The 18390-nt window shown below is 40.7% G+C and overlaps 2 protein-coding genes across 16 annotated transcripts in view; one reads left to right on the plus strand and one right to left on the minus strand.

Annotated features, from left to right (window-relative positions):
- The window catches only part of WDFY4 (WDFY family member 4), a 131969-nt gene that overhangs the window by 82939 nt on the left and 30640 nt on the right, over positions 1-18390 (plus strand). For all 15 annotated transcript variants that reach the window (XR_005701882.2, XM_058421537.1, XM_040071402.2 and 12 more), the window contains 5 exons: positions 305-471; positions 3889-4037; positions 5187-5307; positions 7677-7762; positions 9147-9209. Coding sequence is in view for 14 of the 15 variants with exons in the window: in XM_058421537.1 (XP_058277520.1) it covers positions 305-471; positions 3889-4037; positions 5187-5307; positions 7677-7762; positions 9147-9209 (586 nt within the window). In the remaining variant the exon portion in view is untranslated. The remainder of the gene's footprint in view (positions 1-304; positions 472-3888; positions 4038-5186; positions 5308-7676; positions 7763-9146; positions 9210-18390) is intronic.
- Positions 12001-17065, minus strand: LRRC18 (leucine rich repeat containing 18). The gene is made up of 2 exons (XM_040071414.1): positions 16953-17065; positions 12001-12813 (listed from the first exon to the last, which is right to left on the minus strand). Exon 2 carries the CDS (start codon positions 12781-12783, stop codon positions 12001-12003), a length of 783 nt encoding a protein of 260 aa, XP_039927348.1. The 5' UTR covers positions 12784-12813; positions 16953-17065.

Raw genomic sequence — 18390 nt, forward strand, 5'->3', positions numbered from 1 at the left:
AGTGCGTTGTCTCTCTTTGGGTTTTCTTAAGATCCTGCTCAGTCCATGTTCCTAAAAGATTACCATTAAAATTTTTCCTAATTTCCTAATCTTCTGTAATTATAGGGATTTTGTTTGAATTATGGCTGAATGCATGTATCTGCCTTTGGTTCCCTGAAATAAGCATCCTTCTTCAGTGACCACAGATTTTAATTCTCTTGCCTGTTTCCCGAGGTAGAATAGACGGAGTGAAAGACTAAATTGCAAATGCTTTTGGTGTCATCCGGCTGCCACTAAAACTGCAATCTCTTTTATACTGATATAGGAGACCTGATGTTAAATGGAGCAGAGAGGGAGATGGATCAGAAGGGATTGGATTGTAACCAGCTAACATTCTTCCCAGCTCTACATGAAAGTTTCCATTCAGAAGACTTCTTGGAATTGTGTATGGAGAGACAAATTATATTGCAAGAGTTTGCAGAGAGTGAAAAGGTAGGAAAGATGAACTAGAAAATTTTCTCTGGAGCATGGCAATTTAGAGGATGAATTGGATATGGAGGCCTATCTGTTCCTTTCAGTTTGGGGTTCAGGTGAATTCTGGCTACAGTAGACATCATTACTCTCTGTTTGCTTAGAGCAAATAGTTTTGCAGCCTCTGTATGAACTCCTGTATAAACTTTTCTTGAAGAGCAATTAACATTAATTCCTTGACGTAAGAGAAAAAAAATTGGGCATGGCAAGCAAGATATTCTCTTACATGACACCGTTGTCTGAATTTGTCTAAGATATGGCAAATTCTGAGACTCTGAGAATTCCTCTGCTGCTCTACAACCTTTACTCATGCTCAGAGCAGTGCCTACATCAAATTTATTTATAACCTTGGGAAGAATATGCCAGTTTTCTAGAGGTCTGTAGTTCAGTGTCTCCTTGAAGAATAGCAGAAAATGTTTCCTTCCTCCTTTCACATATCTTTCTTTCTGTCTCCCCATGAGTGCTAGACAGATTCTTCCCTCTAAGGCCATAGAAAATTTCCATGCTTCCTCTTTGATGCTTGCATCGTGTGTTATCTATTCAAAACATTTCTGTTCCTTCTTCACTCTTGTACTGGACTGGATGCCCTTCACCAAGGTTCCTCCCAGTAAAAGGAAGAGGATTAAGGTTCAGGAACATTGTGGGAGAAGATGAGTTGTGGAGTAAAGAAGGGTGACTCTTAGGAAGATAAAAACTTCGATGCTGTCAATTTAATTGAGAAACATCAACATATTGACAATCTAGCCTCATTCCCCAATCTTCTGCAGTGTGTATGTTTTTTTCAGTGGCATCATTCCCTCAGTGGCCTAAGAGTTAGCATCCCATAGTGGATGCCAAATACTTGTAGTATTTAAACTCAGACATCACAGTGCTGTGATAGCTGTACATAGATATAGAAATAGCTGTTGTATTAAAATATTGCAATACCATCACCAGATTTTCTTGATGCTCTGCCAGTGGCTAAAGGGTGACACTTGTGCTCTCTAATATGACTTTCTCAGAGTTCTTGGTGCAGTTTGTTTCTGTGACAGAATTCATCTCTCTGCCCCTCCTCCTTTTGCCCCTTCCTCCCCATACCTCTCCCCAGCTGAAGGAGACAGGCATGAAAATGCGAGGCATGATTTCCATGCACTGATCTCATTTTAAGCCTTCAGGCTGTCTGTCTCTTCTCCATGTAACTCTGCAGGAAGCCATCAGAAATGCCAGGCATGTTTTTTTCCAGCAGCAGTCACTGCCTCGCCGAGCTGACAGAAGTATTAACAAAAGCAGCGGGGGGTGACATTAGCTGTCCTGTGCTCACTTAGTGCACCACGGTCCTGCCTTGTCAGTGGCTGCCTCCTGAGCTGTGTGCACTTCAAGCAGGCAACTGGAGCCATTTTATCTCCTGAACTGCTCAGGAAAGTCATTGTGTGTGTGAGTGTGTGTGAGTTTGAGTCAATGTATTCCCTTGTACATCTGAATGAACAGAGCAATCAAGAGATGCAGGGCTTTGGGCAATAACTTAGAAGGTAATTATTCAATTATTTTATGTCATGTTTGCTTCATTGATTAATGATTCTAGTAGCTTGTGAACTGGGTTTTGATCTGTTTTGACAGAAAATGAAAGGTTGTTTTTTTTAATTTATGATAATTTCAAGCTGCTTGGTGTTTCAATGCCAGACTGAAGGTACAAGATTTGCAGGTACAGCATTGTCCTAGTGGAGATTCTGCAGTACAACTCAGTCAGATCTTTGTTACTTATCAGCAATAATATGTCACATTCCCCAAATGAAGAAAATTTGCTCAGCTCAAGGGCTCTTGTATTTCAAATAATGCAGATCTATTTAATAATAATATAAATTTGAAGAAATAAGACAAAATTAAAGAAAGGGATTGACGCTATTAACAGTTTCTGGTTGGATAGTACAGAATATGCAGGCATAGTGTTTAATGTTTGTGAAAGAGAGATATGTGCTCTCCCCCTCAACAGGGTCTACTACTGTGCCCTGGTTCTGCCTTAGGCAGAATAGAAAAGTGTTTATTTGTGGCAGGCCATATTAGTGATCATAAACAGGCCTCCTTCATGATCCACGTGCCTCCTGTACCCACACACATGATCTCTGGATTGGATGAGGTGGACTTCTTAGAAGTCTGGATTTCAGCTTTGCTTCTGTGGAGATGCTTTATGCAACTGCCTGATGTTTCAATATTCAGTTACCTTCCTTTTGGGAAGAAGCAATCTTTTTCCTATTTAATTACTTCAGGAAACCACGTGGTTTGTTAATGTGAGCAGAATTCCCCAGTATTCTCAGTGCAAGCATACGTCTCTAAGCACATAATGGCAGGCACTACAGTTCAGAGTTCTGTGGTTGGCATATCCCCACAGAGACAGGCATTCCTGTGGGAGAGGTGATGGAAAAACGCTGCCTTCCTCTTAGAAATCATTTAGAGGGGAAAGAGATTGAAGAGATTTTCATGAAAAATTACCCACAGAAATCTCCCAGGGCTGGTTTTTTTTTCCCTTAAAACCAGAATGAAGAAAACAACTTTCTGTGCCCACTAAGTGATTTCAAAATGAAGCACCCCATTTGTTGGTAAAATATTGCTTTTCAGTAAAGTATTTAAGTGTAGAAAGATTTTATTTCATTTACTTATGAAATTAATATTTATGATATCCTAACATCAAAGACTAAAAGCTTGTGAAGCAGTGTGGGTCTGTTTCAGCGGACCTTAGCTAGACCATGTGTAGTTTGGGAAAGAAAGGAAGGTTTGTAGGTTTGACTCCAGAAAGAGTGAGGTTAGGAACAAAGGCAAAGAGCAAAGGAGAACCATACTCTACATATTATCATGTAGACTTTACATGATCTAGTAAAACCAATGCCATTTCTGGGTCAGTTTTGCATGCCCCATGAAATAGAACAGATCCCTAGTTCTTACAAAGTTTGACAGAGATAATTGAGATCTTAAGAGAAAAACAAAATCTGTAATACTTTTCATACTTGTCAGTACACTACATTACATTTCTGAAACAGGAAAGTTCTCCTGTCATATAAATACCTCTCTAATCCTTTTGTATGTAGCCCTCTGGTCCTTGCAGCTTCAGATTGACTCAGATTGCAAAATTTTTCACTCATTTCTGGATTCTATGCAATTCAGGATTGTGCTAATTTAAAGGAGGACCTCAGCAGTGAGCAGTTTTCTTAATATGTAAGGCAGTAGTAGTGTTTTAAGATTTTGGGAGCAATATTTTTTCAGACTAGGCTACTAGATGATTAGTTACCAATTAATATGGCAGGTTTTTTGGTACAGATAACCTGTTCTGCATCACTGGCTCTGGCTCCCTGCTGCCTCTGGCTCCTGTGTTGAGTTCTGGCCTTATTATGCTTGCCTCCATTCTAGGTGACATTCAAGTGCTCCGTGGCAGTTGTGCAGGGTCACACAGCACTGGAAGGGGTGCTGCTCTTCGGCAAAGAGCACTTTTACATCTGCGAGTGCTTTGTGCTGTCCCCTCAGGAGGAAGTCTACTGTACTCGTCACTGCTTGTCCAGGTGGGTCATTCTGTCCTTCCTTCCAGAGATCTGCTTGGTCAGCTTCAGTATTGGAACATGGATACCTTGAATTTGCACAGATTTTGCGGGGATTTCAAGCAGAATAATAGCATAGCAAGAAGTTTGCCCTCCTTTTCACTTGTTAAAATACCTGTTTAGCATAACTAACATGGGTGTTTGTTCACAGGTTTTGGAGGGGCTATGAGTACACCCATCTTCAAAAGATTGAGATGATAGACAGTCTCACATATACATTGCTGGTTTTCAGTTATGTTATAGCGTTGTTAAAGTTTCTTTCTGAGTAACTCACGTCTTTTATTCATATGGAACAGTGAGTACAAAAGCCTTTAGCTTCATCTCATAAGTTTTTTGTTTTGTTCTCCAAGACAGAATTGTAATTAATATTTGGCACACTGCTATCATCTCTTGACTCATGATTAATTGAAAGTGATCAATATTGAAAATGAGTCTGTTAGACTAAGCTCTTTGTGCATACTGTGTGCTCGTGTGCAAAGCCCAGTGGGACAGTGAGTAGCTCAGCATTTTTACTCCCTGACTGTCTGCTCTGCGTCTCCATCTTACTAAGTCTAATATCAGTCAATCTGACCAGGTGACTTAAGGGTTGATTGGACTGGATCTGATAAAAGCTAAGGTTGTTTTTCTAAAGGATTTTCTGTGGGCTAGGCTGTTGATTGCAATTCCAAAACATATACACAACTAAAATAATAATTAATTAATTGCTTAATTATTAATTCCAAGTAACTGCTGTTTACAATAGCTGTGTGTCCATATGATGCTTACCCTCTACTTGGGCTTTCAGGTGCTCCCAACAAGTTTTTTCCCTTGCTGATTCTCAGACTTCAATGTGTGCAAAACATTGCTGTCTGCCTATTTGCATGTACTAAAATAGATCCAAAGCTACACCTAGCCTCCACAGTCTCTTTATTTGGGTAACTAGTATAAAATCTTCTCTTAGTATTTAACTTTATTTCTTTAGCTTTGTTTTCATTTTATGTATGTCCCAGTGGATCTTGATATCTCTCGGTATTCTTGTTTTTCATTAAGGGAGGCCATGGATGTTCAAGAGGGCTCTCCACATCTTTTTTGTTTCAATTTTTTATTATTATTATTATTATTTTTCTCCTCCAGAATCAGTGATCAATTTATTTTCAACTTATGTCATAAAGATCACGCTGTGGGAGACCAGATGTGTTCCCGTTATTCGTATCATGATATCAGAGAGATTCATCTGATGCGCTTTCTCCTGCAGGTAGGAATTAACACGCTCAGTCATTTCAGGGAAAGATGCAACAGCAGTAATGACATGACTGAAAACCTCTCGCTCAGTTGGTATTTTTTTTTTGCTTGAGGATCAAAATGCTTTTGGTCCAATCATTGCTTCACTAGCCTTTGCTAATACAAACTCCTTTTTATACTCAGAACAGTGTTTAAACACCCTGACTGGACCGGTTGGCTTATTAATTGTTGGGCTAACAGTGTTGTTTACACAACGTATTTGAAAATTAGACTTGGAGTTAATGTTCTTTATTTTTATGGAAGCTACCAGTAATATTCAGCTCCCAAAGATTTCAGTAGTCTTGGCATCAGTGTACTATGGGTTACTAACACACTTATCCTGGGCCTCTTGGAATAACTTTCAAGTTGTGCCTGTGGTTCAATAAAAGAACCATAAACCAAAGAGGATTCTGTGCCTGTAGCTGTAATACCCAGGAGCTACTCATCACCAGGGGCCTTGGTACCCTTTCAGTTTTGTCTCATTTAGGTGAACCTGTGAGAAGAATCACAGAGGAGTTGTAACTAGAGCTTCTTGCAACACCAGAGCCTGTACTTGCTTTAGATGGTTTTGGTACAGTCTAAGGAGCAATTCTCATATTTGACCAAAATATGAAGTTTTGAAGTAGGTGCAACTAGTTACTTGTTATTTTGAATCCATTTTTGGAAGGTTGAGGTTCAACAGGGAATGCAAAATCATTTCGAAGAATCAGAAGCTGGAGAAAATGGGGCTGATAATTGTCTCATGTCATGTAGTATGGTACTCATCCATGAGTCAGCCCTGTTTTATTTTATATTTAATTATGTATGCAAACTGGGCAATTTTGGTAGGTGAGACCTACTTCAGGATACAATATATTGCAGTGGTTAGGTCACTTACCAAGCATGTACAGGAATGTAAGTTATGTTTTGAGTAACTGTATGAAGCTTACTAAGATCACTGGTGATCAGCCTGAGCAGAGCTGTCACCTCTTTTGCTTGGGGAATAGCATCAAAGTTACCAGCAGAAGTCTTCCAGCTATTCATATATTCAAGTTTGTGTGTGCGTGGACTTTTTTAAACATGCGAAATAGAAATTTTTGCTGTGAACCAAAGTGAAGAGTGGAGGTGAGTAGAAACAGTCTTTGAATGGGCCTGGGGCAAAGGCTGAGCTTGTTGGGTTGAGGGGTTTTGTGGTTTGGGGTTTTTTGTTGTTGTTCCATGGTCTTTCTGTTGTTGTTCCAGGGTGGTTTTGTTCAATTAATGAACTGAAAACTCAGGTTTCTCTATCAGGTTTGTGCTGGGACTCTAAGCCACAAAATTCTTTGAAAAAATATTGTGGAAAAAAAGGAAAGCTGATTCCTTGTGCTTTCCCTGCAGGACAGGTAGATCAGATGTTTAGGCAGTGACTGTGCCCCACCTGGTCTCCTCTTGTCCATGCACATAGCCCAGCCCAGAGCAAAGCACTGGCCCAATTCTGTAATGGCAACACTTGAACAGATCTCATTTGGAAAGCTGAGCTTCAGAGCAAATGCTGTGAGATGTTTATTGTCATAGCTGCTCTCATATTACCTTTCTGCTTTATATTTTATTTGTGAATCATGTATGGGCCACCTGCCGCCAGAGAGTTTCTCTAGGTTTGTACTGCACCTGCCACATTTGGATTGAAACCCTTGTCTGGGTTCCCAGACACTACATGTTATTTATAGTTTTTCTTGAATGACTTGGGTGGAAAAAGGACCTCTCTCAAGTTAATAATAGGATTATATTTTAATGCCCAGCAAAACAATGTATGGAGACATTCTGGGGAGGGGGTTTCCCCCCGGGAGTGAATTTTTCCTTCAATTTCTTTAATTCCTCAAGGTTTTAGTACAAAATGTCATAAACTGCCCTTCCTCCTTTGGTGTTTCTGGTCAGGAGAAATTATTTGGCAGTTCTGTTGAGCTCTGTCTTAATTTAGAAAGCAGTATGTTTGCTTTCTAAAAGAAATTCTTATTTAGTATTCCCTCTTTGTGTTATCTTTATCACCTAGTTGGAACCTAATACTACTATTGTTTTATTAATCTCACTGAGATTTCATGATAAAAATGTTTCAGAAGCAGCAGGAAAAGGTGAGTGATGGAACCAATATCTGGAGTTTGGTTTAGTTTCAAAGAAGTGTTTGAATGCCCAGTAACCTAGTAGGATCAACCCCACAGTTGAAGAAATTTAGAAGGTAGACATATTTTACTTTAGTTCTGCACATTTGTCAAAAAAGTCAAGGTCTTTTTTTTAAAGCCCTGAAGAACTGGACAGACCATGATGGACTCTTTGTAGCTCTAGGGTTTGCTCTGCAGCTCCTCACACTGTAAATGTTTACCTTTCCAGGAGATCGCTTTGGAAATATTCTTCAAAAACGGTTACTCCAGATTTCTTGTCTTCCATGACAGTGACCGAAATAAGATATTTAAAAGGTAATGGCTAGCTTCCAATAATGTAGGAATGCTCCTGGTGATGCTCCTGGTATACCACTCTGATTTATCCTGGTGACAGGTGTCTGTGTTGTGCTGCCAAAAGAGCTTTATTTACCATGTTTTCCTTGAGCTTTAATGGGTAACACTTTAGCTGTGAAATTTTCCTTTTGCTGGCCTGTGAACTCTTTGGAGCATTATATAGCCATTGACTTATCAAGGGATCTAATGTGTAGGACTTTTCTAGAACCCAGTAGTGTGTTGTGTGTCCCTGCATCCCAGGAAATTTTGACTGTAGCTGTTTTCCTTCCTTCCACTGAGATGAGCACCACCTCTACCTCACCTCACAGTACTGGGTGAAAGAAGGTTTCTTCCTGCTTTCTTCCAACTCTCATACTATCACTAAATTCTTTAGGAATAACATATTTTTTGTCCCTCTGACTTTATCTCTGTAGAGTTAACTTTTAACAATGGCATTAAAAAAAAAAAAAATCCTTATGTGCTTGTCTTGTTTAATGGACCTTGAATGTAAGTCTATGAAGTGATTAATTTGCACTTTATTTTCTTGTATGTTATTGTCTACTGCAGTTCTGGCCATTATATCAGGATTGCATTCACTGGCCTTTACAAAGGAAAATCCACTTCAGTACTAGTGCTTCCTGTACTAAATTCTGCAGCCCAAACTGAGCATTGGTATTGTTAATTTCTAAAGAATCATAGCAATTCCTTCTGCTCCTGAAATCTCTGAACAATCCCTGTTGCAGTATTGCATTAAAAACTGCAGATTTATCTGCTTTTCCTCTCCAAACAGGCTGCATAGTGTGGCTACTTAGAATCATCAGGATTTGCCCCAGAGCCAGGCATTATTTTTGCTGTCTTTGAGCTCTGACAAGTATCTCTTGGGGGAATCTTTCAAAGGCAGTTCAAGACAAGGTTCTGATCCTCAGCTGAGGGTCACCAAAACTATGTATTTCAAGGGTATAGTTTGTCTGATATCATAAACCCACAACAAATGAATGGCTGAGATGAGGGTTGGTGCTCTTGTTGCCGTTTTTGCTAATTAAATGTCTGAGTGGGTTCTTACTCTCTGACTTTAATTGCACCTTAAACCAAAAAGTCCATAACCCCTTGTAAATTCAAAGTCCTGTTGGGAAAATAAACTGCTTTTATCCAGGCCATAGCAACTCCTTAATATTAGATGTATATTTTTGCCTGTTGTATTAGCTCAGCTTTGTCCTAAGTTAGTCAGCTTTGTCCTAGGTTAGAGTCTCAGGGCAATGTCTTGTCCTCCTGAATAAAGTTGTGAGGACATAGAATTATATAGATATGTAATGAGTCCTAATAACCATTTGCATAACTATAATGTGTCCTTTCATATCTCCTATAGATTTTGCTCTTTCCAACCTGCTTTGAAGTCGAAGGGGATAACAGAAGAATCCCTAAATATAAGGTAAAACATAGGAAACGTTGGATAACTGTAATAAGTGTAATTATGTGAATAAGTTGCACCTTTAAAAAAGTATATAGAAACATATCTATTTGTATCCTTCCTTTAAAAGTTTCAAAGGTGTTGCCAGAACTTCAAAAAGCATTCTAGCATACTTCATCACAGTATGAAGATGAGTGTCAAAAACTGACCGTGCATAGATGATTAATAATTATTACCTCCTTAATATCACTTTATTGGTAATCTCTACACAGATGATTACTGTGGGAACAGACAATGAGGTGAGGACAGAGCTTATCCATAATGGTTTTGCATACTGACCTCTTCATTGAGTGCTTAGTGCAGGCAGTGACGTACACATGGATTTTTTGGCTTGTTGTATTAGCTGCACAGTGGAGATACTAACTTGTCCCTCAGATTTACCATTGCAGGAAAATACTTTTCTCCTCTCTCCTTGAGAGAATGTTTCATGCATGCTATGAGTTACTGTGACTTTTCTCAGTTTGGGTATTTGAGGAACACAGCCCTAAGTGCCTAATTGGTGTGCTCTGAGATGATTGCTGAGGCTGGAATTGTGTTGAGACCTGAGGTGCACGTTACCCCTGAGGTGTTGTAGACTGTGTCAGCTATACCTATTTTAATTTTCAGTTTACCTGTTGCAAATCATTACCTATCTTGTAAGGGAGCATTTTCACCCCTGATCTCCAGTCATCAACTGGCTAAAAGTATCAGTGCAGTATGGAACCAGCTCCAGCTAGAGCCTAGCCTATGCCAGAGGTGATGGCTGACTGTGGAGCGTGATATCTGTTCTGTGTAAACAGTAACTCACTCTAGGATTTCTTTTTCCCCTGCTTGCTGGGAGCTCAAGAGGCACAAACATCTTGAGAGATGCATTAGAGCATCAAGAAATATGGGTATTAACTGGGCTGGTGGTTATTGGAAGAAACATTTGACTCACGGTTAATCTCAGAATTTGAGACAGGCTGCATGCCTAAGCCTAAAGTAGTGTGTCCTGAAACTCAGTAAGGCTGTGCCTTCAGTTTTTCTCCACTGGCTGAGAGGAGACTACACAACTTATTCACTCTGAGAACATAAAGGGCCATTGGCATAGCTTTGGCTGGACCATGTTAGAGCATTAACTGAAATAAAATGAACGTAACATTTATTAAAATCACTGCATAAGTATTGAAGCCAGAAAAGTTGTGTTAAACTGGAAAGTTAGAGGAAATTACCTCAGTAGGTGTGCTTCCCTTTACCAGTCAGAACCAATGGACTGAGGACTTGATGAGTTTACTTTTCCCTTGTTTGAATTGTGGAGCTTTTTCAGAGTTAGAAAATTTCAAAAGCAGCACTTTGGGCTCCTTCCCCATCTAGGGGGGCAATGGCTAACTTCCACAGCTTTCCAGCTTTTTCTGCCATACCTGAGACAAGGAGGAAGGCCAGACTAAATTCACTGCCCAGACACACTATTAATAACTGCAGAGTTGAAGCATAGAAAGGAGAAATTACAAGTTTGATGCATCGTATGAAATTGGGGTAATAGGATTTCTGGGAAATCCCTTATCAGTTTTTCCACCTAGTCCACAGGAAATACACAGGAGTTCTGACTACCAGGCTCTACTGTAGTCATTTAAAAAATAAAGTGCTCCTGGCTGGCACTTTATTCTTCATTCAAATATTTGCTTCATTCAAACATTGCTTAAATGTTTGCTGTCACCATGAGTTATTATGGCCACTGGCAGCCCTTCTCATGTCATGCTTGGGTGCTTTTATAATCTGCTCATTGCTTGTCCCTGTATATTGCTGTCTGCAGGATGTAAGCACTCTCTGCTCTAAGGATTTTTTTTCAGAAGTGAATGTGTGTGTTCGGGTGCACACGTGCATATGTACATATCAACAAAAACCCAAAACTGCTGTGGGGATACCAGACCTGACTTTGTCAATTCAGAAGCTGACTCGTGGATCATGGCAAGAACAATGACTGTTCCTCTCTTAATCACTTTAGTCACTGTTTAAGTGATAAGCCTGGGACCCTTAAAAAGAGAAGTATTTTTCCTACCCCTTCTGCATCTTCCTTGGAGAGAGACTCAGAGGCTGATAAAACACTATGAGTATGGGCAGTCATGCTGTTTGTGTTGTGCAACTTGGAGATTGCTGCATCTAGGTATAGCACCCAAAATCCCAAAGAACCGGCAGAATCTGGACCCTTGATGGCAATCAGGATCACTGCTTATCTGTCTCTAAGTATTGTGTTTGTACTGCTTAGTTATTCCTGAGCATAACACTTGTGTTTGCTGCCTTTGCTGAATTGGAACAGGCTTGCAGTTCCTACACTGACAGTGTCTTCTTGAGACTCTGAGAGCTTGGTGGCAGCCACCAGCAGCAGAAGGTTCCCAGGTCTTTGCCTTTTCCTCCAAATGGTACTTACTAGTTCAGCTCTGTCTCACTCTGTGAAAATGAACAGAAATAATATTTAGGCCTTAGTGGTGGGAATAGATTTACTGGTTTTTTAAAAGATCCTTTTATTGGACACTGCACACACGAAAGACCCCAAAAAACCCAAACATGGAGAACATGTTGTAGGGACAGGCCCAGATGTAAATAGCCTTTTCCAAATGCACATCTGGTTTAGTAGTTATGGTTTTCACTTTAGAGACCACAGAGATCTACTTCTAAAATGAAGCTGATCATTAAAGATGCAGAACCACAGGAAAATGGAGGAGGAGGAAGTCAGCTTTTTATTTGCTTGGGGTGGACTTCATGGAACATGATCCGTAGAATGCCTTGGTGTATTTCAAGGATTGTTGTCTTTTATTCTCCATTCTTCTTGGTTATTCATTGCAGTGGAATTGGGTGTAATGAGTGAAGGGAAACTTGGCTTATTTGAGGGGCCGGGTGTCATATCCTCTAACTTGTGCAGCTCGTCCCTCTCACCCTGACACATCTCCAGGCAGGAATTGCACAGGTCCTTCTTTTCTACTAAGTAAAGCGATTCAATGCGTTTAACTGTGTCAATTGGCTCATCTTCCTTTGCAAATTCTGGTAAAGGGTTTCTTTTTACATTCAGTCTCTCAAGCTTGGGGAGCTTTTTCACACTCTTTGGGATCAGAGTCAAGGAGTTGTCAAAGAGACCTAGCTCAATAAGTTCCCTCAGGGTCCCAAGAGTGGTGGGAATAGTCTCGAGACAGTTCAAGCCAAGGTTGAGTGTACGCAGGTTCTTGAGAAGGGTCAACTCTTCTGGCAGACCTTTTGTGGTCAACTTGTTGTTGCATAAATTCAGGTAAGTAAGGTTCTTAAGTGTGCCTATTGCTGCAGGCAGCTCATCAAGCTGATTACTATGCAGGTCCAGCCACATCAGATTCTGGAACTTCTCAATGAAGTTTGGAATCTTTCTTAACAAGTTTCTGCTCAAATCAAGTTCCTCCACATCAGCCAGCTCCAGAATGCACTTGGGGAAGATGGCAATGCCCATTTTGCTTAAGTCAAGACGGCGCCTTCCATTAAAAGCTACCCGGACTGAATTTTTTGCCACTTTCAAGGTGATCCTTCTCCCTTGTGGACCTTTTCCCTTGGGCATCTCTCTGCTGACAGACAGGCACACCAGAATCTGTGGATAAAATGTGAGAACGCCAATAAAGCCTTTGAAAGCCAGGGCTGTTAATCACACAGTTGTATGTTAATATTACTGCTAGAGTTTTCAGAAGGTTTGGGGTTTTTTTGAGGGCAGAAATTTTCTACTGCAAATCTGCAACTCTGAAAATTCTTCCCGGAAGTATTTTTAGTACATGAAATTCTAATAATTTACAATATTATTTCATTGCAAGGCAACATCTATATTACATTACAGGGTGAAATTACAAGTGGGAGACATTTGCTGTCTTTCATTCCTAAATACTGATTTGAGCTTAGGATATAATGAAACTGAATGAAATATGTTATTATCCATCAGCCAGCTGAGGGCTGGAGAAAAATATATTGCGGGTCTCAACCCAGTCCTTAGAGACGGCATTAAAAGAAGCTATCCAAAATTGTCTCATTCCACCAGATCAACAGTTGCCATCTTTACAGGCCTGGCATTTGCTAATAGGTTGGTTAAGTTTCCTGTGTAATGGACTTGAGATTTGGGCTCTGGATGTTATTGAAAGATTAAGTGTTTAAAGGAAATCATTAATATTTTTGTTTTGACCAGGACTCAGGAATGAGGTGGGCTCCCAGACTTGCCAGAAATGAATTGGCAATTCGTACATCACCTACAGGGCAAACTGCAACAGGGATTGGTGTCAGTGCTGCTTAATGCCATGTTAAACCAGGCCTTGCTAATTGTCTCCTCCTCTGGGTACTCTAACCTTGCTGTTTTGTTCATGCTGCGGGATAGAGGGTCTCCCACTGAAAAGGTGCCCTGCCCTCAGCAAAATGCATGTAGGTGTAGCAGTCAGACTTTTGACTCATACTGATGCTCAGCATGTGTTGCATGCTTCCTGGAAGTGAGGCCTGTAAGAGTATAGTCCACTTACTTGGTGAACTCATTCTAATCAAAGGTCTTTAAATACAGCTGCTAATTACGGCTAGTGGCAAAGGAAATAGGCTTATTCCCTGGAAATGGATGACAGTGTCCCACCCAGTGAGAGTTTAGAGAGGAGTACAGGTTACAGCTGAGTGATCTCAGGTCTGGATGCTCTGGCATTTAATTTTGAAGAGTCAAATTGCAGCTTTGATGAATGATTGTTTAGGACAAAATACAGATTTGTCGACAATACATGTCCCTATTAGAAAGACTTCACTACAAACCCTTCAGGCTTTTTGGCTACTCATTAATCATGTGTGAATACATGAAGGGGAAGCTCAAGCTACAGCTAAGGCATTTCAGCTTCTTTTCAATTACATGCCATAGCCCAAAATAATGCAAAAGTATTAACCCAGCTACCACCCACTCTCCCAAGAGCTCTGTAATGAGGCAGATGCTTCAGAAAATACTGGAAGCAGTGCAGTGGATTCAGTCTTGCCCTGAGGGTGTGTTCCAAAATAGGTTTTTTGTTATTTTATATGAAAATATTTAAACACAGTTAAATGTTTCTGTGTGTCACTCCCATGTTTGTCTCTCGTGAGTATTTACAGAACCATATTACCAAGGAACAATGTCAATGCTATTCTATATATATGTTGACAGGTAGTAGAAGCAAAGTACTCTGCAGTATAAATAAGTATTCTTTTCACCTTTGTTTGATGTTAGTGTAAATAATTTCCCCAGGAGTGAGTAGAAAGTTCTGGAGATCAAAACAGCAGGGTTTTATAACCACAGATCACTCATGTTAAGGATTTTATGCAATATTGTTGTTGGCAATTCTGTGAGGATGAAGTGGAGCAGTATGGGGAATGCCGGGGCTCTAGCGCTGGTACAGGACACCCTGAGTCCTTTCTCGTTCACAGAGGTGGAGTGACAACCACACTTCAGAAAAAGATCTATAAGAGAGCTTTCTTATGTGTTGGCAGAATGGAGAGAGACTTTCTGCTTTGACATGAACCAGGTGACCTTTGGGTCCAACTTTTTCTTTGTTTGAATTTTGTGTTGGATGAGTTGATCAAGACATTCAGTGCTTTTTGATAAGTGAAGCTTCTCAACCATGTATGCCTTTAAAAAAATGAATGGGAGCCTCAAGGAAAACCGTATTTTTTTTCCTAATTTCAAAATAGTGGTTTCTTTAAAAATGCTTTTTAAAACATTTTTAAAACTCAGAAAACATTGTATTCCGTTCCTATTTTTTTAATTACTTTTCATTTAAAATCCGAGAGGGAAACATTGAGCCAAAACAGTTTCCTTTGCTGTTTAAAAAGAATACCACCTAGGCAAAGAACCCCTCAGTTGCGGCGCCGTTCCCGTGTCCGGTTCCCGGTGCCGGGTCCCTCCGCGCTGTTGCGTGCCTGGCAGCACTAGAGGGAGCCTGGCGCGCAAGGTTGGCTGCTGGAGGCTCGGCAGGACAGATGCTGCAGTTCAGCCCGCTGGGTTTGAGTATTTCTCTGTCAGTAACCCTTTCCAAGCTGCTACAAAGTTTGAAACTGGACCTTTCAGGTTTTTAAGCAGTCCAAACAAACAGATCAGTGTGATTTTTCTCAAGACAGATCTCTTTGTATGATGCATTGCATAATGTCCAGACTGCAGAGTTTTTTCACACAGCCTTCTTTAGTCAGATTTTTTTAAATCCAGCTGTGAACCTCTCAGATACACCGATCAAGTCCCTAGGGAGTGCTCACTCTAAGTGATATTTAGTTTGGGTTGAAAGTTGGAGCCCCATTTCAGACTTAGAAAAATACGATTTGCAATTCCAAAAATAGGGATTAGTACTAGAGGACTGCAGAACCATTTTAGTGTGCTTGACACCTTGAAGGGGTGAATAGCTCTCCTGCCTCTGCATGCTTGTAAACTAATTATCAGTGTTTCACAGGGCTGTAGTTGGAGATAATGGAGCTTACTTAGCCATGTCTCATTGTCTTTGGCTCTGTGTAAGAGGTCCCCAGTTCTGTAGCCACTGATATTAAAAATTCAGGAATCACAGGAGTCCTCCTTGCTTAAATGTTAATTACACCTGTTCAATCTTACGCTCACCATGCATGTCCTGGAATGGCAGAGGGAGAGGTACATGTGCTGCCCTACCACCTAAGAAACGACGATGAGTCTTTCCACTTGTTTTCTCTAAACCTGTACCCCACTGCCAGGTTTACCCTCTGAGTTGTTGGCAAGCCTTTTCCTGGGGTGGAAGGTGCTGAATCTCTGTGATATGGGCTGACTAAAATGGATCTTGACTAGAAAACCCTTTCCCTATCTACCCACACTTGTTAGACTCTTTGGCCCGGAAAGGCTTTTAAAAGCCCAGAGCCTTAGCAGTGCTTAACAGGCCCAGAGTTCAGAGGTTGACATGATACAGAAATTAATAGAACATGTGTGTCACTGACCCACTGTATCTTAAGCCTGCCCTAAGAAGAAGATCTGATCCTAAAATACTGCATATTTGGACCCTGCAGATTTCTTTTTCCTTTCCGGCACAGGCAGAAGCAGAACTGTCCTTCTGCCTGTAGCACTGCTTGGGGCTTCAGGGCCTCCTTCTCGGTGGTTCTGCCTAATATTGGCTTCTAGAGTTGGTGCTTCCTAGTTCACTGCACCCAGAGCTCCACAGAACCATCTTGAGTCCACCTTGAACTACTCTATGAGAAATTTCCTCTGTCTTTCCTCTTGGAATTCTGCGTGCTGCAGAGCACGCCTGGCAAGCCCAGCAGAGCTCTGCAGTCCCTGCAATTCTCTGGTGGCAGGAAGGCTGTGAGGTGACATGTGCTAATTCACCCATGGAATAGGTGATACTATCATCTATAATGAAATACTTGCATGTAGAGCTTAAAACCAGCATTTGTTCAGCAAATGATTTGGCATGCAGCCAAGCAGTTCCTCTTCCCTGCTTACAAGCCTGTTTCCACTTCTTGTTGTTGGATATGATCTGTTGTGGAAGAGATTAATTCATTGACTGTTTTAAATGCAGTCTCTTGCTAACAGACATGTTTAGACTAAATTCTACCATGAGTAAATAGTTTGAGAAAAGTTTCCTTTCTTAATATTCTTACTTTTCCCAATGACTTCAGGGCCACCGTACTATCACACAGTGCAAAGTCACTTGCAAAATCAAGGCCCCCCAAGAATAAGCAAAAGCATTGTTTCATCTTTACAATTTTGCCAGCCTTCCACCCTGCGTGTGATCTTACCAGCTAAGAAGCTCAAAAGGCCTAGAGGGCGAGGTGCAGATGTCACAAGCTGCTCGGTTTTTCTCCGTAGCGTGGGCTGAGCATTCACAGGCTGTTACTGTGCAGTTGTCCTCTGTCTCTCTTCTTTGAATAATGAATTAATCTTTCCGTCTGTAAATCAACCCATAAGCATGAAACACAGGACAGTTTCCTTTCCACAACCCTGTGAATTCTGAATCGTACTTCCTTGACGGAAAATGGCAGCTCTTCAAGAAGCTTGGTGCCAGTGAGGAGTGGCAAAAGGGCTTCCCCAACTCCAGGGTCCTGCTATTCAGTGCTCCTTCTGCAGCTTATGGAATTTACTAAGTTACTGTTACTAAGCAACAGGAGTGCTACACCCTTGGAGATCATTCGCATAGTGGTTGGTTCCAGAACGCGAGATCGAGCTGGAAGGAAAAGAACTGAATGGCATGCAGTGCCTGCAAATGTTGTATTTCAAATTATGCCAAAAGAAAAGCATCTGGAGCTCGTTAGATGCTGTTAGTTAGCTTCTAACTGCCTTAGTGTTCATTTTAGTCACTCAACTGTTTCATTTTACTCGTCAATAGCAGAGTGAGAGATACTTGTCTTTATGTGTTAGAACTCACAACATTCGTGATACCATCCTTAGCACATGCCAAAAGGGATAGATGTGGACACGGGAGGGAAGGCTCATTCAGTGGTGCAGCAGAGAGTATATGAGCTGCAATTTATCTATCTGTGCTTATGTATCTATCTGCAATATCTACCTATCGGTGACCCTTCAAAAGTGCACTTGCTGTAACGATTTCCCTCTGGAACATGTGAATTTATTGAAATTTGTCCCTATGACTGAGGTTACCAAGCTCAAGATTGTATTAACTGATTACAATAATTTCAAAATAGTATCTGAAAGAAATCCTACTATGGAAGTGAAGAAGCTGAGTGGTTTGTTCACGTATTAATCGCAGGAGATGCAACATTGAGGCCCCTCCTACTGATAAGAGGTCCAATATATTATTGGCATAAAGAAGCTGACGATGTTAATGGACTTATCTGATTCCAGGGTTGGAGATTGCATTCTGCTCACCTAAACAAATTAGCTAGATTAATTGATGTGTTTCTTCACAACCTGAAGTATGCCTGAGTGCAGTGTCTCCACAGTGGAAATGTTATCCCTTTGGTTTAAGCACAGTGAATGCAGATGGTGCAAGCAGTGTTCCATAAATGAGGGAGATTCCTTCCTCCACCCTTAGCCCCTTCAAGACACCCTGCTTCAAGGAGACCTACTTGAATATGTTGTTTATTTTTTATTTTGAATTACATCTCAATTCTTTAGCACAGATTAGGCATAACTGGAAGATGGACTGGTACAGTCAAGCAAGAAAGATGATGTACTTTTAGAATAAAGTAATCTAACCTAAAACTTTTCTAAGTTTGA

This window comes from Hirundo rustica, chromosome 8 (assembly GCF_015227805.2).
Source record: "Hirundo rustica isolate bHirRus1 chromosome 8, bHirRus1.pri.v3, whole genome shotgun sequence".
Taxonomy (NCBI): domain Eukaryota; kingdom Metazoa; phylum Chordata; class Aves; order Passeriformes; family Hirundinidae; genus Hirundo; species Hirundo rustica.